This window comes from Pongo pygmaeus, chromosome 12 (assembly GCF_028885625.2).
Source record: "Pongo pygmaeus isolate AG05252 chromosome 12, NHGRI_mPonPyg2-v2.0_pri, whole genome shotgun sequence".
Taxonomy (NCBI): Eukaryota; Metazoa; Chordata; class Mammalia; order Primates; family Hominidae; genus Pongo; species Pongo pygmaeus.
The window spans coordinates 107,545,210-107,571,910 of record NC_072385.2 but is presented as its reverse complement, the minus strand read 5'-3'; the positions used below and the strand labels follow the sequence as shown (position 1 = coordinate 107,571,910).

At 37.9% G+C, this 26,701-nt stretch overlaps 1 protein-coding gene across 2 annotated transcripts in view; it reads left to right on the top strand.

Moving 5' to 3' along the window:
• The window catches only part of SELENOI (selenoprotein I), a 48,581-nt gene extending 23,962 nt beyond the window's left edge, over positions 1–24,619 (top strand). Inside the window, exons 5-10 of one of the 2 annotated variants that reach the window (XM_054475280.2) lie at positions 1,807–2,069; positions 3,666–3,774; positions 11,958–12,006; positions 13,640–13,820; positions 15,034–15,216; positions 17,698–24,619. In XM_054475280.2, the coding sequence (XP_054331255.1) occupies positions 1,807–2,069; positions 3,666–3,774; positions 11,958–12,006; positions 13,640–13,820; positions 15,034–15,216; positions 17,698–17,796 (884 nt within the window). In that variant the 3' untranslated portion in view covers positions 17,797–24,619. Of the gene's footprint in view, positions 1–1,806; positions 2,070–3,665; positions 3,775–11,957; positions 12,007–13,639; positions 13,821–15,033; positions 15,217–17,697 lie in introns of those variants that run through there. The other variant, XM_054475282.2, reaches the window with a different exon arrangement.
• Positions 24,620–26,701: the final 2,082 nt, after the last annotated feature.

The following is a 26,701-nucleotide window of genomic DNA, read 5'->3' as shown; positions in this document are numbered from 1 at the left end:
TCATCTTTTGCTGCATTTTATCATTTTTATTTCCTCGATCTCACCTACCACCAGCTTCTCATTCCTACTGCATTTCATCTCAGTTAGGCCTACTAATTAGTGTCCCTCTCTCCAGCCTGTCATTCACACCGTCAGGTGCCTCTTCCTGAAGCATTGCTTTCATTCTTGTCATTTCTCTATTCAGATACCTTTAGTAACTGCCCATATTCCCTACAACTTTTAAACTGGCTCAAACCTCCTTTTTGACCTTTTTATATACTTCACTCTTCACATGCTAGTCTCTAGTCAAACTAAGGTTCTTGGCATTTTCTGAACATGCATTGTGCTTTTCCACCCTGGTGTGTTTTGCTGATAGCATTCCCTCCTCTTGAAATGACATACTTCTTTATCTCTTATCGGCTGAAATCCAACCCATTCTTTATGTCCTCTACTCAGATTTCACCTGCCTGAAAAGCCATTCTAGATTATCTTAGCCTAAAGAGAACCTTTCCCTTATCTGTACTCTTTTATGGTTTGTGATATACCATACCTTTATTATCATGTTTTGTTCCTTTCTCTTTTTTATTTTTGAGACAGAGTTTCGCTCTTGTTGCCCAGGCTGGAGTGCAATGGTGTGATCTCAGCTCACTGCAACCTCCGCCTCCTGGGTTCAAGCGATTCTCCTGCCTCAGCCTCCCGAGTAGCTGGGATTACAGGTGCGCACCATCCCCGGCTAAGTTTTTGTATTTTTAGTAGAGACAGGGTTTGGCCATGTTGGCCAGGCTGATCTTGGACTCCTAACCTCAGGGGATCCTCCTCCCTTGGCCTCCAAAAGTGCTGGGATCATAGGCGTGAGCCACCCCACCTGGCCTGTTCCTATCTCAATTGTAAATTCTCTGAGGGCACAGTTTATTCTAAGATTCTTCCAATCCTTGTAGCACCAAGAATAGTGCATTGGTTTCAGTAAATTCAATTCTTATATTTGCTGAATATCCACTGTGTGCATTTTCTGAAAGCATTTAAAATTATGGAGGCAGTAGATCTATAAAGAAGTGATTATGATTTCAAACAGGATAGAATAGATGTTGTGACTGAAGTACTTTTGGGTCCTAGAGCAAGGAGGGGTGAGATAAGTTGTGATGAATTACTATGGCATGTTCGCTGGAAGCTTGAGAATTTGTAGCTAGTAAAACAACCCAATTGTTCCATAGATTTGGAGGTATTCAGACTCCAACTAAAATGCGACTTTCTCAGATCTAAAATTGACACCATTCAGTGTAATATGACATTTTGATTTTTAGATTAAACTTTGAAAAATTATATATTTTATTTCTGAAATCTTTGTTTTTTGTTTAAAATTTTTTTTAGAGGCAGGATCTCGCTCTGTTGCCCAGACTGGAATGCAGTGGCATGATCATAGCTCACTGCAGGTTCAAACTCCTGGGCTCAAACAATCTTCCCACCTCAGCCTCCTGAGTAGCAGAAACTACAGCTGCGCACCACCATGCCTGGCTAATTTTTAAATTTTTTGTAAAGACAGAGTTTCGCTATGTTGCCCAGGCTGGTCTCAAACTTGTGGGCTCAAGTGATCCTCCTGCCTTGGCCTCCCAAAGTGTGGGGATTACAGGTGTGAGACACTGTGCCTGGCCCTGAACTCTTTGAAGTGTAGAATTAAATAATTAGATTTTTATAGTACCGGCTGATAGCTATACTTAACATTCCTGTGATAAGCTGATTTGTTTTGTTTTTTCCTCCAGTTTATTAAAGAAGACTTTCTCCATCCTGGTGCATATGTTGAACTTTTCCTGTGGTTTGTTTTTGCTGCAGATGGTGTGGATGGAAAGCAAGCTCGCAGAACCAATTCTAGCACTCCCTTAGGGGAGCTTTTTGATCATGGCCTGGATAGTTGGTCATGTGTTTACTTTGTTGTAACTGTTTATTCCATCTTTGGAAGAGGATCAACTGGTGTCAGTGTTTTTGTTCTTTATCTCCTGCTATGGGTAGTTTTGTTTTCCTTCATCCTGTCCCACTGGGAAAAGTATAACACAGGGATTCTTTTCCTGCCATGGGGATATGACATTAGCCAGGTGGTAAGTATGTGTTCTACCTTAAATTTTCAATATTACCATGATACTTTTGGAAAGCTTTTGTCATTGCATATTTATTGCTCTTAGGCTTTTTTGATTAGAATTGATATGTACTTAAAAATTTTTTATTTTTATTTATGGAAAATTTCAAAAATAGAATAGTGAATAGTAAAGTAGAGAGAATAGTTAAGAAAAAGTAGAGAGAATAGACCCTAATGTACCCATTGCTTAGCTTCAGCAGTTAGCACACGTGGTCAGCCTCGTTTCATGTATAACATCCCTGAGCCCTTCCTCAATTATTTTATTTATTTTTGTTTTGTTTTGGTTCTTGAGGTGGAGGTTACTCTGTCACCCAGGCTGGAGTGCAGTGGCGCAATCTCGGCCCACTGCAGCCTCTGCCTCCTGGGTTCAAGTGATTCTCTGCCTCAGCCTCCCGGTAGCTGAGATTACAGGCACCCACTATCACGCCTGGCTAATTTTTATATTTTTAGTAGAGACAGGGTTTCACTATGTTGGCCAGGCTGGTCTCTAACTCCTGACCTCAAGTGATCTTCCTGCCTTGGCCTCCCAAAGTGTTAGGATTACAGGCATGAGCCACCGTGCTCGACCCTTCTCAATTATTTTAAAGGAAATTTCTGATATTATATGATAAATACTTTGCTATATATCTCTAAATGATAAAAGCTTCCTTTAAAAAAACAATCACAATGCCAGTATTACACCAAAAATTTAACCATTTCTTAATGTTATTGCATGTTCATTTGAACTCTTGATTTTGGAAAGAACGATATGCACATATAATTGAATGGTTGGCTTTTTGTGTTCATTGCCACCTTTTCAGTGTGTAGAGAGATTTCTTTTTTCTTACTTTAATGGCCTTGCTGTTAACTCTCCCTGCCTTTGAATCCCAGCTTTTTGTGTTGCCATTTTGCCCATTTGCACCTAAGTCTCCAGTAAAGAAATCAGAAGTTGGAGTGTTTCTTGAAGGAAGTGGTTGGGTGGGTAAATTTGGATCATCTTACAACTTAACCAATTTATGAGTTGCTGTTAAAGTGCTCCAAATGATGGCCAGTTGCTTGCATTGTCTAGAAGTTAGTTATTTTATAGCATTGTTGGCTAACAGATTGTATCTTTTTTTTTTTTTTGAGACGGAATTTTGCTATTGTTGCCCAGGCTGGAGTGCAATGGCGTGATCTCGGCTCACTGCAACCTCTGCCTCCTGGGTTCAGGCAATTCTTCCGCCTCAGCCTCCCGAGTAGCTGGGATTACAGGCATGCGCCACCACGCCTGGCTAATTTTGTATTTTCAGTAGAGATGGGGTTTCTCCATGTTGGTCAGGCTGGTCTAGAACTCCTGACACCTCAGGTGATCTGCCCACCTTGGCCTCCCAGAGCGCTGGGATTACAGGCATGAGCCCCCACGCCCGGCCAAAGGATTGTATTTTTAAAGGTAAGAAGACTTGCCACATACCAAATATAAGCATACTTCTTGCCTTTACTAAAACTGTTTGACTTGACTTAATGCTGCATAAAGCATGGTGACTCCTGATCTTTCTAGCGTTAATGCTTCTGTATGCTTTTGTCTGCATTTTCCTTCCAGACTATTTCTTTTGTCTACATAGTGACTGCAGTTGTGGGAGTTGAGGCCTGGTATGAACCTTTCCTGTTTAATTTCTTATATAGAGACCTATTCACTGCAATGATTATTGGTAAGAAGCTCCATGTTGAAGCCTGTTTTAACCATCACTTTGTTATCAAAAGAGCCTGTATTTGACTATAACAAGCAACAACACCCTTTGCCTCACAAAACCTCCAGGAAGCAGAACAACCCTACAACCTTGTAGGATTTCAGCCTAACCATTAAGAAAAATAAGGTTTCTCTGTTTTTGGGGTTTTTTTGTTCAGCATCAGCTATTTCTAATCAGAGGGAAATACCAAAATAGATCACATAAGCCTGATAAAGTGACTATTCAAATTAACCTAGGCTGTATTGGAGGGTCCACATTTGGTATAGGTTTTATATTTATCTCAAAGTTGAAAATTACTAGTTTGTATGAAATACAGGACAGATGAAATGTAGAGATTATTTTATAACATATCCACTCAAAAAATTAAGCTTCTATTCCTCTCAGATATCCTCTTTCTTAACCCACTGATTGCTAAAGACTTTTTATGGTAGTAATCTTTCTGTTTTGATTTTAGCTGAAGCGGATATCTGTAGGATGATTGAGTGGAGAGGGTATTAGTGGTATGGAACGAGGTAAAGAGAAATCTAGATGGTTGTTTAGGGGCCCCAGGAGTGGCACTGAGAACCTTTGTAGAAGTAAAAAGGTATATGTGTGGGCTATGTCCTGTGTTCTGTTCTCTTATCTAAAAAATAGGCCACGCACAGTGGCTAATGCCTGTAATTCCAGCACTTTGGGAGGCCGAAGTGGGAGAATCTCTTGAGCCCAGGGGTTTGAGACCAGCTTGGGCAACATAGTGAAACCCTGTCTCTAGAAAAAACTAAAGTTAATCAGGCGTGGTGCGTGCACCTGTAATGCTAGCTACCTGAGAGGCTGAGGTCAGAGGATCACCGGAGCCCAGTGAGCTGTGATCGCATGTGCCACTGCACTCCAGCCTGGGTGACAGAGCGAGACCCTGTCTCAAAAAAAAAAAAAAAAAAAGAATAAATAAAAAATAACCCTTTCCCATTTGGTGAACCTTGGTAATGGAATGGGAATTAGGTAAGACTTAGAAACTGTTTAGAAGATGGCATATTAGGCACTGGCTTTCAGAAAAGGAGTGGTTTGGGCTTTTTTCTGTAGCTCTAGACTGTACATATTTTAGGAGCTATCTTGAAATCTATCAAATGTTCATTTTTGATACCTGTATAAACTGTTTTTTCTTTACCTCAAAAAGGCTATTTTTCTTCTCCAATTATGTAGTGACCCTTTTGATTGTCCCATGGCAGGTTTCCTGCATGTTACATTTAAATGTTAAATTTAGATAAGACAGAATCCTCTGGCATATGAGACATATTTTTTAATGTTAAGTGTGTACTCTAATAGGCACATAATTTTCTTTATAATGTTTCTACTTTTATATAATAAACCCCTATGTACTATTACCCAGTCTCAACTATTTTCAATACCAGTGCCAATCTTGTTTGAAATGCACTAGTACTCTTTAGCCCCCTGCTTAGCCCCCGGGTTGTGTTATAATATACAGTTTATTTACTTACTGACATATTTGCCTTATATTTGACCTACCATGTGCTGTTCTTTCCCAGAAGTTTGAAGGACTTCCTTTAGGTTTTTTTATAGTGCAGGTCTGGTAGCAGTTTATTCTCTCTTTTTACTTACGTGAAAGTGTACTGATTTTGCCTGAATTTTTTCTTTTGGCATTTTGAATATATCATTTTAATGTCTTTTGACATCCATTGTTTCTGAGTCAGCTCATATATCATTGTCACTCTGTAATGTATTATTTTTCTCTTGTTGCTTTCAAGGTTCTCTTTTTATCTTTGACTTTCAGAAGTTTGACTATGATGTACCTAGGTGTGGTTTTCTTTGTGTTTGTCTTTCTTGGTATTTGTTGAGCTGTTGACTCTGTTGGACCTGTAAGTATTTTTGACTGAATGTGTGAAGTTTTCAGTCACAGTTTCACTTCTTGAGATATTTTTTCTTCCCTTCTCTCCTCTTTTCTGGGATCCCACTTACATGTGTGTTACACAGGTTTGCCTGATACTGTCCTAAAAGTAATTTTCTGCAGCTTTATTAAGTTTTCTTTAATCTCTTTATTCTTTGTAGTGGATAACTTTTATTCATCTATCTTTAAATTCATTGCTTTTTTTTTTTCTTCTGCCATCTCCAATATGCTGTTGAGCCCATCTAGGAAATCTTTCATTTAAGTTATTGTGCTTTTCCCTGGGTGCGGTGGCTCACACCTGTAGTCCCAGCACTTTGAGAGGCTGAGGTGGGAGGATTGCTTGAGGCCAGGAAGTCAAGACCAGGCTGGGTAACATAGTGGGATCACGTCTCTATAAAAAAATAGAAAAATTAAGCCGAATATGGTGGTGCATGCCTGTAGTCCCAGTTACTTGGGAGGCTGAGGCAGGAGGATCACTTGAGCCCAGGAAGTTGAGGCTGCAGTGAGCTGTAATTGTGCCACTGTACTCCAGCCTGGGCAACAGAGTCAGACCCTGTCTCAAAAAAAAAAAAAAAAGTTATTGTACTTTTCAGCTGTAGAATTTCCATTTGGTTTTTAAACTTTCCATTTCTCTGTTGAGATTCTTCTGTTCATTATTATCATCATATTTTCCTTTAGTTCTTTGAACATATTTAAAATTGCTGCTTTAAAGTCTGTCTACTGAGTCCAACATCTGGGCCCACTTAAGAGTCATTTTCTGTTGACTGCTTTTTTTTTCTATTTCTTTGCATATCTAGCAATTTTTTTTTTTTTTTGGTTGAAAACTGGATATTATAGATTACATTTGTGGAGACTATAATCTGTTCTGCTCTGAGTATTTTTGGTTTTTTGTTCTGATAGGCATTTAACTTGTTTGGACACAGATGAAGAAATTTGTCCCATCACATTGTATAGTAGCTCTTGTCTCTGTTTGGTTATTTTCAGCTTTTAGCTGCTGCTTTTTTAGCCAGGTCTCTTGGGGGTCTCCTTTGTGTCTGTGTAGTTTAGTGGTCAGCCAAAGATTTGGGCAAAGTCAGTACTGAGATTTTGGCGCTCACCTCTCTGTGATTTTTTTGCTTCTGTGGTTTTCCCATCTGAATCTTCGGCTGCTCTTCCAGCAATTGTGTTCTGTCCCCAACCCTCAAGCCAGTAGGGGCTCTGCCTTCTTCAGCCCAGTCTGAGTGTGGGTTGGGAACACACTTAGTGAGAGACACAACAGACTCACATCTCACCAAGAACACCTCTGTCTTTCAAGCACAGCATCTCCCTCTTTCTGCCTTCTCTTTCACTATGTTCTGTGGCGTCTCCAATTTGCTTGCTTAGTTTAGCATCCACCCAGGAATCTGGGCAGAGCATATACTCAGATTTAGAATCTCAACCCTTCTGCATCTCTCTCTTCTACAATATCCCCCACCCTGCTTTCTAGTTCCTCTGCTGCTCTGAATCTATTATCTGCTTCCACAAGCTGGTAAGGAAGACTGTGGCTTTCCATCATCTGGTCTGGGACAGGGGGTAGGCAAGCCATGATGAACTCAGAGTTGTTCCCCAGTGTTTCAAGTGTAAATGCTTCTTGAATTTCTGTCTGTCCTTCAGTATTTTCTAGTACCTTCAAGTAGTTGTTTTAAATATTTTTGTCTGGTTTTTAATCATCATTTGTGAGAAGAATTGTCCTACCTTTTTATGCCATCATTAACAGATGCCTTCCTTCCTTTAGATTATTTTAAAGCAAATCCCAGATATCATTTCTTTTCATCCATAAATATTTCATTGTGTATCTCTAAATGATAAGGATTTCTGTAAAAGAACCACAATTGATGTGTTTCTATAGCTGCCAAGTACCTATACATTGCCTTTGGTTGGTATGCCTTTTAAATTTCTGTTAATCTGGCTGGGTGCGGTGGCTCACACCTATAATCCCAGTACTTTAGGGAGGCCAAGGCAGGCTGATCATCTGAGGTCAGGAGTTTGAGACCAGCCTGGCCAATGTGGTCTCTACTAAAAATACAAAATTAGCCAGGTGTGGTGGCGTATGCCTGTAATCCCAGGTACTCGGGAGGCTGAGGCAGGAGAATCGCTTGAACCTGGGAGGTGGAGGTTGCAGTGAGTCAAGATTGCACCATTGCCAGCCTGGGTGAGAAGAGCAAAACTCTGTCTTTAAAATAAATAACTAAATAAATAAGTTTTAAAAAATTTCTTTTAATCTATGTAGCTTTTCCGTATTTTTTCTTTGAAGTTTATGTATGGAAGAAAGTAGGCCATTTGGCCAATAGAATTCTTAGATTCTGCATTTTCCTGGTTGCGGTCTCATGGCGTTAACATGTTCCTCTGCCCCTCACTTTTCCTGTAAACAATAATTAGATCTGTGAGCTTATTTTGATGCAGGTTTAATTTTGGGGGTCGGGGGGCATGCTGGGGAACAATGTTATTAGGTACTGGTCTTCCTATTGCATCACATTAGGAGGCATGTAGCGGGTTCAGGTTTTGTATGTCTGTTCCATCTGCTGCAAATATATATATATATATATATTTTAACCTGCTACCTTAAACTATTAAGGGTTAGACTTCACCTAATAATATTAACAGACATTGATTAACATGGCTTAGGAATTCATTCATTCAGTGGATAGGTAAGGAAATCAAGTTTTTAGTTTTATGATAAAATACTTCATAAATACATACTGATAATTCCAAAGCAAATTTGGTAGTACAGAATTTTTACTTAACCTCATTGATCTTATATTTTTATCTTCTTTAAACTATGACAAAATCCTTGGTTTTAAGTGACACAGAATACTCATTTGCTTTATTCCATGAACTATTCACAACAGTCTCTGAATACAGTACCTAAATCAGCAAACAGAGGAAAACTGAAAATTAAGATTTTGTTTTTTTGCAGTTTTATTCATCCTTACGTCTTATCCCACTAGGTGTGTCCCATCAGTTTACTATATTTTAAAGTCACCACTCTGTGGTTATGCCACCAGTCGTGGATTTATACATCTAGGTTTATTTGTTTTACTTTAAGAATTACTTTTTCTTTTAAAATTCATTTTTTGTTTATAATTATGTAAAATACTTGTGATAACAAAGTCAAATTTACAGAACGAGGTATATTCAAAGAAGTCTAGCTTCTGTTGTTACCCGATCCTTTCTTTCCTCAGAGGTAACCATTCTTAGTTTTTAATTTTATGGCTTTTCTTTTCATTGTTTCTTTCTTATTATAAGTAAATATTTGTGTTTCATTTTATCACCCACTTTCATAGATACATGGTAGCATTCCATTCTATATGTACTGTACTATATACTGTGCCTTTTTTCCTCCCCCCTCTTAATTGTATATCCTAGCGATCACTCCATAGTGGTCTATAAGGAGCCGCCTCAGTCCTCTTACAGCTGCCTGGCACTTCATTGTGTGGATGTACCATAGTGTGTCCAACCATCCCCCTATCAATAGACATTTGGGTTAGGTCCAGTTTTTGCTGTTGTACAGATTGCTGCAGTGAATAGTCTTGTACATCAGTCTTTTCATATTTTTGCCAGGGTGTTGAGGAAGAGGTCCCTAGAAGTAGAATTGCTAGTAGAGGACAAATGTGTGCTCTTTTGCTTAAAATTCCCATATTCCCCTCCATATGGGTTGTGTGATTTTCTGTTCCTACCAGCAGTGTATGAAAGTGCTTGTTAATTTACACTTTTACCAACATAGTATATTGTCAAACGTTTGACTTTTTGCCAGTCTGATAGGTAAGAAATGATGTGTCTGTACAGTTTTAATTTGCCTTTCTCTTACTATGAATGAGCTTTTCTAGTGTTTAAGAGCCGTTTGTATGTCTTTTTCTGCATATTTTACATCTCTCAAGCAGATTTTTTTTTTCTATAGGGTTGTTGGCCATTTCCTTTATTTTTAGAAGCTCTTCGTGTATTAGATATATTAATCCTTTGATATAGATTATAGTTTTCCCTATTATTGTTTCTTTTTTTCACTTTTCTTAAGGTACTTTTTGTCTTGGTGGTTTTAATTGAAGTACCTACTTAATAAATAAACTGGAAATGTGAGGAACGAAAATATTTTTTATGACCATGCTATCCTTGGATCGTATCTCCTTCGGTTTGTCTTTTTTTTTTTTTTTTTTTTTTTTTACAAATCCTACTCTGATTTTTCTCTAGCTGTTAAGTTTCCTATATTATGAAGTCTGGGCCTTCACTTGTGCAAGATGAAAAGCGGGTCTACATATATATGGTCTTTATCACTGTTCTCTACTTGAAACATAGAGCTTCATAGATAAGTATTTAACAATTAAGTACTTATTTCAGAAAGTACATTAAGTACTATAAAGAAGAAGCAGAAGATGCAGCGTTTCTCTTTGGCAGCCTGTATAGAGCTCCGGCTTTCTACATGCTCACTATACTTGAGATAGTTATTACAAGATTTTTAAAACTAAAGTTACTCTTGGTGGCAAATCTTTTGCTAGTCTGTCTCAGCCTATTTCCAACACCTCAGAGCTACAAGTAATTCTGCGTTAATTCATTTAGACTTGGCTGCCCTTCAGTGCTTCCCAGCTTGACATGGAGTAAGCTGCTAAAAATTTCTGAGAACACTGAGGACCTCAGGTGGTCTTCTCCTTCCTTTCCCTCTAAGTTCGTCTAATTTGGGGAACTTTATTCTACTTGGGCTTGGAAGTAGCAGAGTAATTCTTTTTTAGAGATAAGATTTCTGTTGGGTTCTAGTCTTCTGTTTTAAGCCAGATGTCTTAGGAATTGTTTAGAAGGAATGTTTTCTGCCTTTAATCTTTAAGGCCATAGCTGCATTGACCCTCAAACCAAGTAGAGTCACCAGGTGTCTGGAAGAGACAAACTGGGGCTAATATGTTGCATGACAATGGAACATCCAAATGAAGTGCCCAGCAGCTTGCCAGATATATTGATTTGGAGTTTGAGAGAGAAAATAATTAGGAACTTATATCACTATAGATCATAGGATCAAAGAATTTTAAAGATGTAAGGGACACTAGAAAATAGTTCAACCCATCCCCATTGTACAACTGGAATCTGAAGTTCAATTGTTAGAGTTTGTCCAAGAGTCCATAACTAGATATTGCAGTCATCTGTTGTAAGCTTGTAGTTGAGCTTTAAGAGAGGATTCTCAGAGAGAGAGAGAGTATAAGTACAGTGGGGCACCCAGGTAGTAATATGCAGGAAGTAGAATTGCCAACAAAGAACACAGAATGAAAAGGTGAGATGGCTAGTGGAAACATAGGGAGAATGGCCTCACAAAGGCAAAGGAAAGAAAGAATTTCAGTTTGGTGGATAGTCAACCAAGGCATTTCACTTAGGAGTCAGGAATGAAAAAATGATACTGAATTTGAACATTAGGAAAGCTTGGTAAATTTCAAGAGTATAATTTCTGCAAAGTTGGAACACAGTGAATAAAAAAATGCTAAGAAATTGAGGACAATTGAAAAGTTTAGCAAATGATAAGACAAAGCAGAAGAAGATAGTAGATAGTGAGGACAGCAGAATCAATGGGAGGGTTTCTTGGGAAGGCCATCTTTGTTTTAAAGTTTATGGGGAGAGAAGCAGTGTGCGAATGAAGTAGCTAGGGGGAGAAACTGAAAATGCTAGGAAGACTGGGTGTGATGGCTCATGCTTGTAATCTCAGCTGCTCAGAAGCCTGACGTAGGCGAATTGCTTTACCCAGTGGTTCATGACCAGCCTGGAATATAGCCAGACCCTGTTTCCACACACACACACACACACACACACAAAAAAGCTAGGAAGGTAAAAAATAAATGTGAAGCAACAGGATTCCCCCTTTGAGTAGCTCATGCTTACTGTGCAGTTTCGGTACCCCATACTGTTCCAGGTATCTTAACATGTCATAACTCATTCACTTCTCAAAGCTCTGTGGGGTTGGTACAACTATTATCTCTATTTTATAAATAAGGAAACTGAGGCAGTAAAACACCAATTGCCTGAAGTCCCATAATCAGTTCATGGTACAACTGAAATTGAGGCCCAGCTGGTTCTTCGAGTCTGCCCTCTGAATCACCAAATTGTACTGCCACTCTTCCTGTTGTAAATGTTTATAAATGTATTTAATTTTATTACAGAAGTAAACTTGAATCTGAAATTTTTGGGGTCTAAACATATTTGTTTTGCATGATTCAGTGATAATGTAATAATCGCTCTTGAATAAGCATAATAATTGAATAATTATTCCCTTTAGGTTGTGCGTTATGTGTGACTCTTCCAATGAGTTTATTAAACTTTTTCAGGTAAGTATTTTATTTTTTAAATGGGCAAGAAATATGAAAAGTTTTAGCAGTTGTTAGCTGAACTTAGGGATCTATTTTCCTTTTGGAGTCAGGACATTTTGAAAAGGTCACAAAACCTATATTTTAAATCTAGAATGGGGTAGGTAGTTTAGGATGTCTATGGTGGCTAATGTAGTCGTTTCAAACACAGGACAAAACTACTAGTTCTTTTGTTACGGTTTTGGACTCATCAAATAGTCTTCTAACGAGGCCAGGTGCAGTGGCTCACACCTGTAATCCCAACACTTGGGAGGCCGAGGCGGGCGGATCACAAGGTCGGGTTCGAGACCAGCCTGACCAACATGGTGAAACCCGTCTCTACTAAAAATACAAAAATTAGCCGTGTGTGGTGGCACACGCCTGTAATGGTAGCTACTCGGGAGGCTGAGGCAGGAGAATTGCTTGAATCTGGGAGGTGGCGGTTGCAGTGAGCCGAGATCACGCCACTGCACTCCAGCCTTGGCAACAGAGCGAGACTCTGTCTCAAAAAAAAAAATAAATAAATAATAAAAAATAATTTTTAGCAAGATCATAAAAATTCTGAATGTGTGTAGTTTAGGACCAAACTGGACCTGCGCTGACTTTTCTTAAATAGCCCTTCTATAGAAGTTCCTGTCTGGGTTGCGGGGAGAAGGGAGATGCTCAGGTGGAGTTTCATTTCTCTGATCTATGTGCTTCTCCACTTTTGCTCAGCCACACTGAATTTGCCTATTGTGTCCTGAATATATTTTGCTCTTTCTCTCCTTAGTAATTTTGCTCCCACTGTTTTCCTTTGCTCCTTTTTCTTCTGGTTGAAACATTTTCTTACACTTCCCACTTCATCCTTTAGCTCTCAAATCTGCGTAGCAGAATCTTATTTATGTTAAACCAAGCTCTATTAATCTTCTTCATTTATTTGAGCTGGCAGTCATTTATAGAAGCCATACAGTTTAAAGCTCTGAAGGATGTAGAGATTATTTCTCTACATTTTCTCCTCATTTTATAACAACGAGGCTCTGATTGGGCAACATATTGCCCGAGGTCGTGTGATCAATGGCGGAAGCAGGACTGGAATTTGGAGCTCTGTTCAGCTGAGCAGATGTGTATTGTATAACCTCCTGTGTGCTTAGAGACATTGAGATGTGGTATTCCAGTCGCACCTCAGAGTCTTTCATGTGAGCTCTGTCTCACTCTAAGTTCTCTATCACTTTGTGTCAAAGCCGCACTTTGAGGTACTCTTCTAGTATTTTATGTTCATCTTATTTCCCTCATTAGAATATCTCATAGAACAAAGTCCAAATTTTATTCATCTTTATATTCTTAGCACAGCAGTCGATAGTTTGGTTTAAAGAGAAAAAAATGGGATTAGAGGTCAGAAGATTTCAGTCCTAATCCTGGCCCTGCCACTTGGTAGCAAGTTTTGTAAATTTAAATTCTCTCATCCTCACTTAGCCTGTCTGTTAAATGGGATTAATGATGTTGGTTCTGTCTATGCCACAAGATTATTTTGAGTATAAAATAAGTGTATAAATAAGGAAACTATAAACTACAGTACAAGTACTGTGCAATTTATATGTAATAATGTTCTTTATATTACTTGATTTTTTTTTTCCAGAAGCTATAAAAATAACACCTTGAAACTCAATTCAGTCTATGAAGCTATGGTTCCCTTATTTTCTCCATGCTTGCTGTTCATTTTGTCTACAGCGTGGATCCTTTGGTCACCTTCAGATATTTTAGAGCTACATCCTAGAGTATTCTACTTTATGGTTGGAACAGCCTTTGCCAACAGTACAGTAAGATTTTTTTCTTTTAAAAATCATAATATATATTAGGAATGTATGACAGAAATTGATAATTTGAAAAATCTTTAATATTAGAATAAACAGATTTTAATTTAAAGATTTTTATTTCAGAAATTTGAAAGAATAGTAACCTCAAAGACTGAAATGCTGAAAATTATTTTATTTTGCCCTTTGAAACCAATAGGATTGGAGACTACAGTAGTATTTTGGAACTATGGCACACTTAAATTTTTTATTTTGGTTGCCTGCTGAAGAATTCATGGAAAAAATTTATAGATTCCCTTTAGACTCTAAATATATTACCAGTATGGCTGAAATGGCTGCAGACTTAAATGATTATTCTAGGAAGCTTGGAAGAGATTTTTGAGAAAGAGAAAACACACACTTTAAAAATCAGCTGATTTTAAGATTAAGAATGTGGAATTTAAAACTTTGTAATAAATAGAACATATTCTTATAAATTCCTTTCCATGCTGGACTGTGCAAGAGAGCAGACAGGAAGCAGAGATCAGGAGTTGAGAAAAGACTCTGATAGTCCTGAAAGCCAGAAGGTCTGTGTTCTAGCTCAGGCTGGGTCCTTAGAAGTTTTTATTTTGTAACTTAGCTACTCATCTTATGTTTCCATGTTTGTAACGTGTGTAATATCCCAAGTCCTGCTGATTTTATAGGGTTTAAATATCTAAAAACACTAATGCATTGTATAAAAAGTGTCTCGGAAAGAATTAAATTATATTTAAGTAAGGTCTTAAAAAATAAAGGAGCCAAAGAGGTTTTGAGATACTAATTATGGCAATGGGACTGAATTGGAGATAGCACTTCTTCATCATTGCCATAAAGAAACTTAATTTGTGTGGGGTTGTGGGAGGCTATTTTTTTTTTTTTTTAACATATCATAGAATCTTAAAATTGAGAGAAATTTCTTTTATTCAAACTGTTGCCCAGTGGAAGAATGCCTTCTATAGCATCCTTATTCAGTTATCTTCCAGCCTCTTCTGACACACACTCTGAGGGTGCATGGGTTTTTGGGCGGGTCCAGGGGTCCATTTGGGCCCCTAAGCATTGAGAACTTCTGAACTTAGATAATGTAAGTGTGTTGGTTCAGGTACTTGAATGCTTTTCGAATGTTGGAAAGACTAGTTTCGGAAGTGCTTTGCTAATGAAATTTTTCTTTTTTTCTCTCTTATTTTTTTAAATTAACGTCCAGTGTCAGCTGATTGTTTGCCAAATGAGTAGTACCCGGTGTCCAACTTTGAATTGGTTGCTGGTTCCTCTCTTCTTGGTTGTCTTAGTGGTAAACCTAGGAGTAGCGTCTTACGTTGAGAGCATTCTCCTGTATACATTAACAACTGCTTTTACTCTGGCCCACATCCATTATGGAGTACGAGTGGTGAGTAATCTACAGCAAAATGGGTTCAATTTGGGGCTTATAGATGGCACCAATAAATGCCTCCGAGTAGAAAGGAGGCAATGGAAAATTTTAAAAAGGAAGTTGCTTATTATAGTAGCTGTAAGGGTTTTGGGATTTCTCTAAATTTTGGATAATATCCAGATGTTCAATTTCAGATATTGTTTCTCTAATGAGTATGTTACTGTAATAACAAATGATTTTAAAGCTGGATAATTATTGTGAGGAATTAGTTCTTATTGTAATAATAAGAACTTATTGTGGGTACGTATAAGCCATCTTCTTGGTGAGTAGAATTGTAAACTGTTTGAGCCTTTAGTTATATGGGATCAGATAATCACATTTGTTGATTATCTATTTCTTCACTTGCTTCTTTAGCTTTAGGGGCATTTTTATTGTTCATTAACAAAATTTGGAAAGAAACTGTAATTGGTTGTGTACTTTTTCCCTCCCGCTGCCCAGTTTGCTAAGCAGTTGTGGTGAGGGAGAGTAGAATTTCCGGCTGAAGGAAGACTTTTGCATTATTTGAGGTTTTACTTCATTTATGTTATTCTTGAGCCCTCATCAGCAAAATTAATAAATAAGGGGAAATATAGAAGAAAAAGGGATTTTAAGAAATGTTTTGTAAGCTTGATATTTTCTTCTAAAATAAACTAATTTTAGGAGAATGGACGAATATAGATGTAATGAAATCAAACGGAACCATGTGGTTTTTCTTTCACTTTAACATTCTTTTCTAATTATTTTACATATTTTAACATAGGCTGTGCAATATTCCACCAAGGAGATTACTTAATAATGACCTTGCACAGTACAGTTATTTTAATCATTTAAGTTGTTTCCAGATTTTCACCATTATAAATATTGCCCTAGGCTGGGTGTGGTGGCTCATGCCTGTAATCCTAGCCCTTTGGGAGGCTGAGGCAGGTGGATCGCTTTAGCTCAGGAGTTCGAGACCACCCTGGGTAACAGTGTGAAACCCTGTCTCTACAAAAATTACAAAAAAAAATTAGCCAGATGTGGTGGTACAGGCCTGTAGTCCCAGCTACTTGGAGGGCTGAGGTGGGAGGATCGCTGGAGCCCAGGAGGTCGGGGCTGCAGTGAGCTGAGATGGTGCCACTATGCTCCAGCCTGAGTGACAAAGTGAGACCCTGTCTCAAAAAAAAAAAAAAAGAAAAAGAAAAAAAAAAGAAAAAAAATGTTGGCATAAACAATCTGGAATATTTTTGTTTCATTTTCTGAGGATAATTTCATAGGAATGGGTTTGTGACAGCATATTCACATTTTTTATGACTCTTAAAACACTTCTATTTGGTATGCTTGTTTGAAAGGAACCCTGCTGTTAATCTGTTTGAGAAACAAAAATATCTTCTGTATTTTCACACACAGTTTTTAAGTGGGAGAGGCAACTATCATGCTTGATAACAACTTTATACCTTGCATATGTTGCTAAACTTGGGCTGTCTTCCCTTAGTGTTTCTCTACAAAGTTGCCCTCATTTGTTAGAATAAACTAGATACAATTGTTAAGGAGAAAAAAAGCTGTGATGAATTGTGATATAAGACATAATTATTTTTGTTTTTATTTGTACAAATGTAACCTTATATGCCTTATATCAATACTCTTGGGCCTTTGTCCTGATATTTCATCAATATATGCATGGCATAGAATATCCATTTGCCAGTATCTTTTTTAATTGTTTTCATTTACTATAGCCTTTTAGAAGCATATCTTTAGAAAGCTATATACATACCAAACCAAACCAAAATATACTTTTCTTTAAATTATAAAGGTACTACATTTTCATTGTTAAAAACCTGGAAAATAAATAAGAGGCTAACTGGAAAACAATTTAGGATCATCTTTTTTGTCTGTCTTTGTGTTCTTTTATCACGTCTACAACTTCTGGCCAGAAGTTAAAACTTGCTAGGCCACACAAAACATTCACTTGAACTGCTGAAATGTAAATAATAAGTATCAAGTAAATGACATGCACTCGCTGACCTATCACTAAGCTCTTGCCTTCCCACTAGAGATACCCTAACTAATAAGGCCTCTCCAAATTCATAGATCTAGTTTTCTACTATTTCATCGGGATTAGGAATGATTATAGAAATGTTTAGCGAGCTGAATATTGAGTCTAACTATAAATATGATTACTTGATCTAGATGCTACAGGTTAACCAATCCTATAGTTTTTCAGATTTGAATGTGACTTTGAGTGCTCTGGAGGGTTCTCAAGACTAGATTTTAGTTCCAAGTCCTAACTTTCCCATGTTAGTTCTAGTACTCCCATTTAGCTGTCTAGCTCTATAGCTGTCCTAATCCAGAAAAACCTCTTCAGTATTTCTCATGATTTTTGCCGTGTCAATAAATTGTTATCTCTAGAGCGTAAATTCTGTGTGTTTTTAAAAAACAATAAGGTACATATTTGTCACTGTCTCATGTTCTGATTTTTCATAGGTAAAGCAGCTGAGCAGCCATTTTCAGATTTACCCCTTCTCATTGAGGAAACCAAACTCAGATTGACTAGGAATGGAAGAAAAGAATATTGGCCTGTAATAATCTTTCTTTGGGCACAAAGAAGTACTGTAAATAAATGCTTGTAAATATTTCCTCCATCACCATTGAACTAGACTGATCTGCTTGACAGACATGGGATCTCAGTATGGTACTTGGACAGCAGGAATGATACATATAATCTGAACTTGGGAAATTCTGGACCTACTAACTCTAAGCCTATTTTATTTTTTATAAAACTGTGACATTTTGGTTGAGCAGAATGTACGTTAGACCAGCAAAATGTTCCTAATGGTTCTAACTTCGTGAGTTTACAATGTTGTGATTCATGCAGGGTTAAAGATGCTTTGTTTTTATTTTTTAAATACCAAAATTGGTTTCAGAACACTGATAATACTCAGAACACTGATAATACTCAGAAAACCATAGTGTGTTTTCATATTTGGAACTTTGTAATAGTGGGAGTAGCAATAGTCCAAACCTAGTATAGGGAAAGGATAAAAATAAGTCACCTTCACCAAGAGATGCCAATGATTACCAAACAATAGACAGTTGCCAAATACTGGTTTCTCTTTCCCCTGAAAATGGCTTTTGTTCTCAAATGATAAGAGAGCTAATACATTTAGCTAATATTCTCTAGTATTCTAGCTCTCTTTATTATGGAACAGATCTTGATAAATGGTTCAATTTTCTCCTAAAGAGAAATAATCCGTTGAGAATTTGAGAATGGGTTGTAATTATAGCTCACCCATTGGGATGGTTCATTGTTTAAATGTGGCATTTTCCCCCCTTCAGCTGCAGGTTCCTGAGATTTGGTGCCTGTGAGCTCTGATTGTAGGAATGCATGTGACAGTCCCAGTCCTATGGTAATGACTTGTGAGGAATGCAGATAAAAGTACCTTGTAAGATAAATATAAATTGGAGTTAGGAATTTCATGAACCTCACTGTGACCAAAATTAATTTTTTGATTCAGTTTGTCTGTCTGTCCTTCCCCTCTCTCTTTTTTCAGGGTGAGGTGCTGTGTTTTTTATTTCATATGAGATAAAACAGAGAGAAGTTCTCTCTTCCCCAGCTTGTCCATTTCCCCACTTGAAGAAAACTTTTGATATATATGCCTTACTGAGTACATGCCCTCTTTAATGTTAATATGACTTGGAGTAATTTCTGAGGTTTACTGACAAACATAAAAATCCCTTTAATTGTAGTGTAGTTGTTCTATAAACCATATTTTTTCATGATGTGGATATTTTCTTCTATTTCTTTGTCTTCATTTAATTTGGTGGTGGTGAACTTTACTTGCTGATTTTCTTTTATTTTTCACTGAATGAAGTTTGTGCTTGAATGAAGAGTGTATCTTAAACCCCCTTTTTTTGGACAGGCTGCACTTGGATAAAATAGGCACCACTGTGTTGATATGTAATTAAATTAATAACTATTTATGAATGTGACCATTGTTAAATTTAATTATGGTGTATTTCTTTGTTGAATTTCAGTCTGCTGCTTTGTAAAAAATAACTAATTGATATTTCATTTTTAAAATTTATAAATTCCAATCATTGTCATTCAAGTTATTAGAAATGAGTCACGGCACTAGCTCATGGTTCTATACTCATTTTAAGAAATTGTAAAGGTTGAGGTGTATTTGGTGACTTTCTCTGAGACACAGATGAACGTTGGAAATAGATGAGAAATGGATGCAGAATAATGCAGATAGTGATCCCATGTTTGTTCATTGCCATCATGGAAGTCAGAGGATTAACCAATTAAGTGACGGTAACTATTTTTTGTATACCTTGTTCTTTGTGATCTATGAAATTAAACTGGATAAAATGTTAATGGGGGTAGGGAAAAAGCTTTGTTTTAAGATTTCTAAGCTAATTATTTTACCGTTTTGTTGATCTTGTACACGAGAATGAGATTGATCTGTATTATATAAGAAAAGAGCTGATAAATATTTATAAAATGACAAACTTGGACCACAGGCTTTCTTGACCTTGTACAGTATAGTAAAAATACCCTTTACTTCTGGCATTAAGGTCACATCGTATAGTTTGGGGGCTCTTTTACTTCAAAAGTATGTTTCTGCCCTCTTTTGGTTGTATCAAATTTATTTGAAAATTGTTTTGTGCTGTACTTTATGACTTGTTTCCCTATGGTGGTAAAGAATGATGCCATAGTCAGTTTTATTGACATTGTTAGATGAAAGAAAAGTGGCTGTCAACAAGGGGAAAGTGAAATTGAGCAATTCACTGTTTCAGGATACTTGTGGATCTTTAGTGTACTGCTGACTCTTTTTCTTGTTTTAGTCTGCCATTCTTGAAAGTGCATCTTGAGAGCCCCCATTTGTTGTCTAGAGACATAGCAGCTGAAGCAGGACTTCATTCCAGATAGCTGTGTGCATTTATGTCATGCCAATTACTATAACATTTCCAAAGTATGAAAGGTCTTTCAGGCTTATGCATGATATTGTGGGTGACTTCATGCCCCAGCCTTTCTCCCCAGCATACAGTGAGCTGCCTTTTGGGGAGCAATGCCATGATAAGGAGCATACGTGCATGTTTTCTGTACTTTCAGAATAGAGTGCCTTAGCTAGGCCAAAGGCTCGTATTGTGTTTCTGCTGACCAAAGTTGCATACACCTGTAAGAAGTGTCTTTTTAGGTTATGGTATTAAAAAAAAGTCCTTTCAGGCTTATCAGATAATAATTCTCCTATATTTGAGGGGGGCATGGGATAAAAAGATTTAATAATACCTGGATAGAGAATGCTAATGCTGCTTTTTGTGATCCTTTAACATTATCCATGCTTTTGTAAAGTGCAGTACACATTTTGACATTGCCACAGTTTACAGTGTCATTCTTCCACCAATAGGTAATTGATAGAGTTTATGGGTTTTAGTCCTAAGGGTAATAGAGTGAATAACTTCCAAATAAAAAGCTAAATGTTCCTCCTTGTCATTTTGATGCCATTATTGAAATACTTTTAATTCTAATTTTCAAAAGAAAGCTAAATGCTGATTGTGGTTTAGGATGTTACAGTACTAATACCATCATGTTATTTATTCTAATATAGAGGCATTGAGAGGAGGGGAGTGTATGTCTAGAGTTACCCCAATTCTAAATAGGCACCAAAAGAGTATTGATTATGACCTGGAGCCTGAGCTTTGGGAGAATATACAAAAGAAAAAGCAGGCATAGCTTCCACTTTAAAGGGAAGAAGGGACTAACATCCTATGAATTTGAAACATCCTATGAATTTGAAAGTTTCCTAAGTGTTGTTTTCAACGAACCGGTTTATTTTGTAGTCAGTCAAAATGCATTTGGAATGTACCTTGCTTCCATAACAGACTTTGACTCTATGACCTATGAAGAATAAAAAGATAATCTGAAGGTGTTTGAGTCAGAGGCTACTTTTCCCCTTTGTATTTTATATAGAAGCCTATTTGTAATTCTTCCTCTTCGTTCTTCACCTGGGTTTCCTCTTAACTACCCACCACCTAGGACAGAGGCTGCCCACTCAGGTCTTGCCTTGTTGCCCCTAGATGTTGCCACATTCAGATCTCCTTGATAGCCTTAGATCTCTTGACTAGTCAAGGACTGGGAACGTGCCAGAGGGAACAAAGTAAGCTTGATGGGCTGGACCTTTTGACTTTGGGTCCCCAAACGGCCAAAAACAGATACAGAAATCTTTGGTTGTGTTGATGCCTATGTTCAGAGTGGCCTTATCTTGACCTCAGTTCTGGATTTAAGTACTCTATAGAAAATTTGTGAAGTCAGACCAGAATTTTCTTTGTCCCATGAGGTGTCTTTATAAGTCAGCATGCCCTTGCTTGAACACCCTGTGGGTGAATAACTTTAGTAAGTTAGCTGCCAGCACTAGAACCTTCCAGGAAGAATTTTAACTAGTATGCTACATTTGAAGCACTTTGACATGCACGTTTAAAGTGACAGTTTTAAAAGTAAAATGGTGTTAAATCTCTGAAACTTGAACGTATGATGCTCTGGGCATTTTAGGAAGCTTAAGTAAATTTCTGATTTTCCTTTATTGATTATGTAACCCACATGATTTGCATATTTTCATTTTTATGTTTGACAGTGGTACAAATGACTGACATTGGCAGGCAGTTATTGTAGGGTATATGGTTAATCACGGTTGTCTAACTTTTCCAGAGAAAGTGGTGATATGCTTCTTCCTTGCATGGAGCTGTGGGAATTGGATTTGTTGGCTCTTCATTTCCAGTGTCTCTACAGTGCAGAATAAATGTAACTTTTTAAGCCTGCATGCTGGTAATATGCTTTGCTCTTTAGTAAACAAATATGCAAGAGATAGTAATCTATCTACTTTTTTTAAAGCAGGGATCTGCTCCCTATCTAGACAGATCTTTTAATGCATTAATATTTAGAGTAGCAAAAGAAGTTTTGCCATTTGTAGCTCTCTCACAGGTAGCTTAAGCGAGGGGGTTGAGTTGCATATGCTTAGAAAGGCCAGGTTCCCAGAATTGGAAGGTGCCACATACACTGATTTTAGAATATTTTAACAAAGGCTTGTCTCTAGGAAAATCCACTTGGACTGCAGCAGGATTGTTCTGGTCTTCCACAGACCATTCACATGGTCTTTCTCTCCAGAGAATCATTCTTAGAAAGCCAGGCTAAATCAGAGTAGTGCTGTTTTTAAAGCAAGTATATTGGATGATGGCTATAGGGTACCTTAATGCTGTGTTGAAATTGGAAGCAGACTGCTCTCTTCAGCAGCACATATACTACAATTGAAGTTAGAGACAGTACTGAAGATGAGTGAGTAGCTAAATGCTGTGGATATTTCATATCTCTTTAGCTAATATCTTCTCTTGTGCAGTTTCTATGGGTAGCAATTAAAATTAGAATTTATTTTAAGGTTTTTATTAAAATATATACAATTTGCCATAAATTCTAGATTCTGATATTCTTGACAAGCACTTTTTGAATATCTCAAGAGTGAGTTCTTGACCTGGAACATATTTAGTTAGTACTTGATATCACTAACCAAGTTGTAGAAGGAGCCTGTTATAATTCTGCAAGATCTGTGAATAGCATTATAAATCTGGGGCAGGTGCCTGTAATCCCAGCACTTTGGGAAGCTAAGGCAGGTGGATTACTTGAGCCCAGGAGTTCGAGACCAACCTGGGCAACATGGCAAAACCCCGTCTCTACTAAAAATACAAAAAAATTAGCTGGGCATGGTGGCATGTGCCTGTAATCCCAGTTACTGCAGAGGCTGAGGCAGGAGAATCGCTTGAACCTGGGAGATGGAGATTGCAGTGAGCGGAGATTGTGCCACTGCACTCCAGCTAGAGTGACAGAGCAAGACTCCGTCTCAAAAAGTAATAATAATAATAAAAATAAATGTTTAAATTACTGTTGTCTTTCAGCATTAGACTTTGAGTTTAATAACTACAAATTGAGACTGCTCACAATATTAACTTTTTTCGTAGGTTATTTTGTTGTTTAGATAACTTGCCTCCCTAGAGGAGCATTCAGGAGATAAAGACCTAGCTACGTGTAATGATATGATCATTTCAAAAGTGTGCCAAGAAAGCAAAATTCATTATTGAACTCTAAATTTCTGGTTTTTTTGTTTTGTTTTGTTTTTGTTTATGTTTTTTAAGTAGCATTTTCTCTGGGTAAAGGGAAAGGCAATGAATAATTGCCAACATGTAAACTCCCTCTGCCCACCTTCCCCCAGTCCCCTCCATCTAACATAATACGGTAAATTTGTAGCCAGTTGTAGAAAAAGAAATTGATATCTTTCTGAGTAAGGTTTCATGCCCTGTGACTAAGAATAGGTGGCAGGAATCATGGCCAAATCAAATGTGAGTTGTTTAGCTAGGTCCTGTTGCAGTTGGCTTTCTGTAGTGTTCTGAAACAAGAGGACGATTCCATTCCTTCTCAGGAACCTAGAAACAACACCGCTTGAGCAACTGGAATATGTTTACTGCAAGCAGAATATTTTGGGGAGAGGAAGAGTAGTTTAATTCAAGTAGTTTAATTGAACATATTAGTCATTGGTCTGTCTGGGACTTGCTGTGTTCATAGTAGCAATGTATGTACCACTTATTTTATCTGGTTATGTGTGATGTGTGTATATGCCTATTTAATATGTACACATATATTCTCTACATATGTATGTATGATATATTCATATATACATGCAGTCCACTTGATTATCAGCAAAATGGTCAGCCTTTATTAGATTGTTTCTTCATGTGGACTTAATCTGCATGTGGCCCTTACTCTGAAGCCTCTTCCTGATCTGGAACCACAGTCTGTGTCTTCCAGTTCATCTCAGTCCTCGAGAAAGGCCCTTTAAATATGTCACTTTCCCATTTTCCTTTAACCATGGGTTGTGTGAGCCAGAAAGAGCTTTGAGAAAGATGGCTGCTTCCATCAGGGTGGAGGCTTCTAGGTCTGCATGATGTTGGGGCCCATTTCTGGCCAGAGGGTGGCTCTGGGAGCAGTTGTGCCATGGGCTTGCTGGGGGAGAACTCTAACTTGCAGAAACAGAGCTTCATGGCTTGCTTAAATTACTTAGCTGGAATATTTTGAAGTGTCAGATAATGTGATGTACAAAGAGAGTATGCCGATGCATTTCATTGTTTTTGCATTATCTGTATCAGTGTTTCCCATTGCTAGCCCGAATAATCAAGACCAGACTGTTTCTTGTCACTGGATTCTGGAAGCCTTGCCCTTTCAACTGGATTTATGTTTGTTTCTGCTGCTGTGAAACCCCAAAGTAATGCAGTAGGTTTTAATTGAAAATTGTTTAATTCTATTATTGATAATTATTTATTGTAATAAAAGTAAAAGTAAATAATTTTTAAATCCTTTTAATTGTTTTCAGATTGTCTTCTTTGTTTTCCTTGGTAAGTGCAAAAGGGGAGGGAGCTATGGGGAGAAAATCAATGTCCAGCCACTTGTCTCAGAGAATCATTGATTATTTTAAAGCAAAACACTGAAAAGGTTTTGTTCTGTTTTTAGAGAGATCATCCGCTTGCTCCTGGGTGTTCTGTGATCCTGTGACTTGTTTCAAAAGGCAGAATACAAGGCAGGTGGCAGTAACGGCTTTTCATAGTATACTGCTCCTGACTCGCCCAGAACTGGGTGGTGGCAGTCTCTATAGTCTAATAATGACTGGGTCACACCTAAATTAGTTTGTAAGGTGGTTTCTTCCTCAGAAGCATTTTCCCATAGAAAGAGTGTTAACATATGGTATTAATTTTCCAGATGAATGCCCATAAAAACCTGTTAGACCATACTTAGTACCTCTAGATTATAGTATAGAAACTATAACTCCCATTACATGACATTGCTTCTGAGGAGAAGATTTCCCATTTTTACATCGATCTCCCAGCTCTGGCAGTAGGCACTTAAAAAAATTTCAGGCCAGGCACAGTGGCTCACGCCTGTAATCCCAGCACTTTCGGAGGCCGTGGCGGGTAGATCACGAGGTCGGGAAATCGAGACCATCCTGGCTAACAGTGAAACCCCGTCTCTACTAAAAATAACAAAAAATTAGCGGTGCATGGTGGCCCACACCTGTAGTCCCAGCTGCTCAGGAGGCTGAGGTAGGAGAATCGCTTGAACCCGGGAGGCAGAGGTTGCAGTGAGCTGAGATCGCGCCACTGCACTTCAGCCTAGGCGACAAAGCAAGACTGTCTCAAAAAAAAAGATAAAAAAAATTTCAGTAACAGGCTTGAAGACAGTGAGGAAGAAAATGCCGCATGTTTTAACCCAGGCTATTCTCCAGCTGTGCGCTCTTAACCCCTTTCCCTCCCATGCTCTTGGTTGCGGTAGCAGTTATTCCCTCCCTTCTATCTGCAAACCTCAAACACCTCCCAAGTGCCTGATGACACATACCAGGTAGATACTACGTAACCACTCTTGGGGCTACCAAAACTTAAAAAAAAAAAACCCTATGCCCCCAAAGGATCTTGCTTCTCTTCCCACTCATCTTTTTTCCTCTATTCACAAATTTTCCTGAAAGAAAACTTTACAACTGCTCCTTCAGTTTTCTTCTTTTCATTCTGAGAGTTTTCTTAAAACCTCCCAAAGTTTTCATACAATGGCTGTTTCTTAGTCATGTTCAACTCTGCAAACTTTGAAGAAAGAGCTTTTTACTTTTTTCTAAGCCTTAGTTTCCTCATCTATAAAATGGGATTAATATTGCCACAATTACACCATATGAAGGATTGAATGAGAATAATGCATGTAGGGTGTTTAGCACAGTCAGTGGACTAAGGTAGGTGCTTGGTTACTACTATATCTAGTTCTCTGTCTTTTTTCTTTGAACTTTTTTCTAAACCATGTTACACAGCTCATGACTTCCATTTCTCCTCCCCTCTCTTTCCTCCTTCATACCTTTTGAGGCAGTATATGAAGATGATGGTAAAGCAGTTCCCCAAATTAAAAATGGGTAAGATTGCCTTCTCAGAATCTAATTTGTAAAATTCACACAAATTGAAAGATAGAAATAACCTAAGAAGTTGTCTAAATGTTTGATGAATTTGTCAGCATCCTCACATTCCAATTAAGGTGAGTTAGTGTAAACTTACTGGATGTAGAATTAAGTGTGACTAGACTTAGTAAGATATGAAATCAAATCAGTTCATCCTTCTTTTTCTGAAAAAAGGCTATAAAAGCTGAAGGTGGATGCCCACGTACCTTCCTTAGCAAGGGAAGCCCACATAGCCAGATTTCTCAAAAACCTACTCAGGGATGAGGAACTCGACTGTTCTTGTGGCAAATTATCCCCATTGTGAACCTCTGAACCATGGCAGTCAGTCCTACATATCAAGGGATTTGCCAGTCAGAGTTTGATCCTCTTTGTAGATCAGCCCACAGAGATGTGCTGGTCACAAGGCACGAAAACTCACACCGCCCTGTGTGATGGTGGTACTTGCTTGCTAAAAGAAA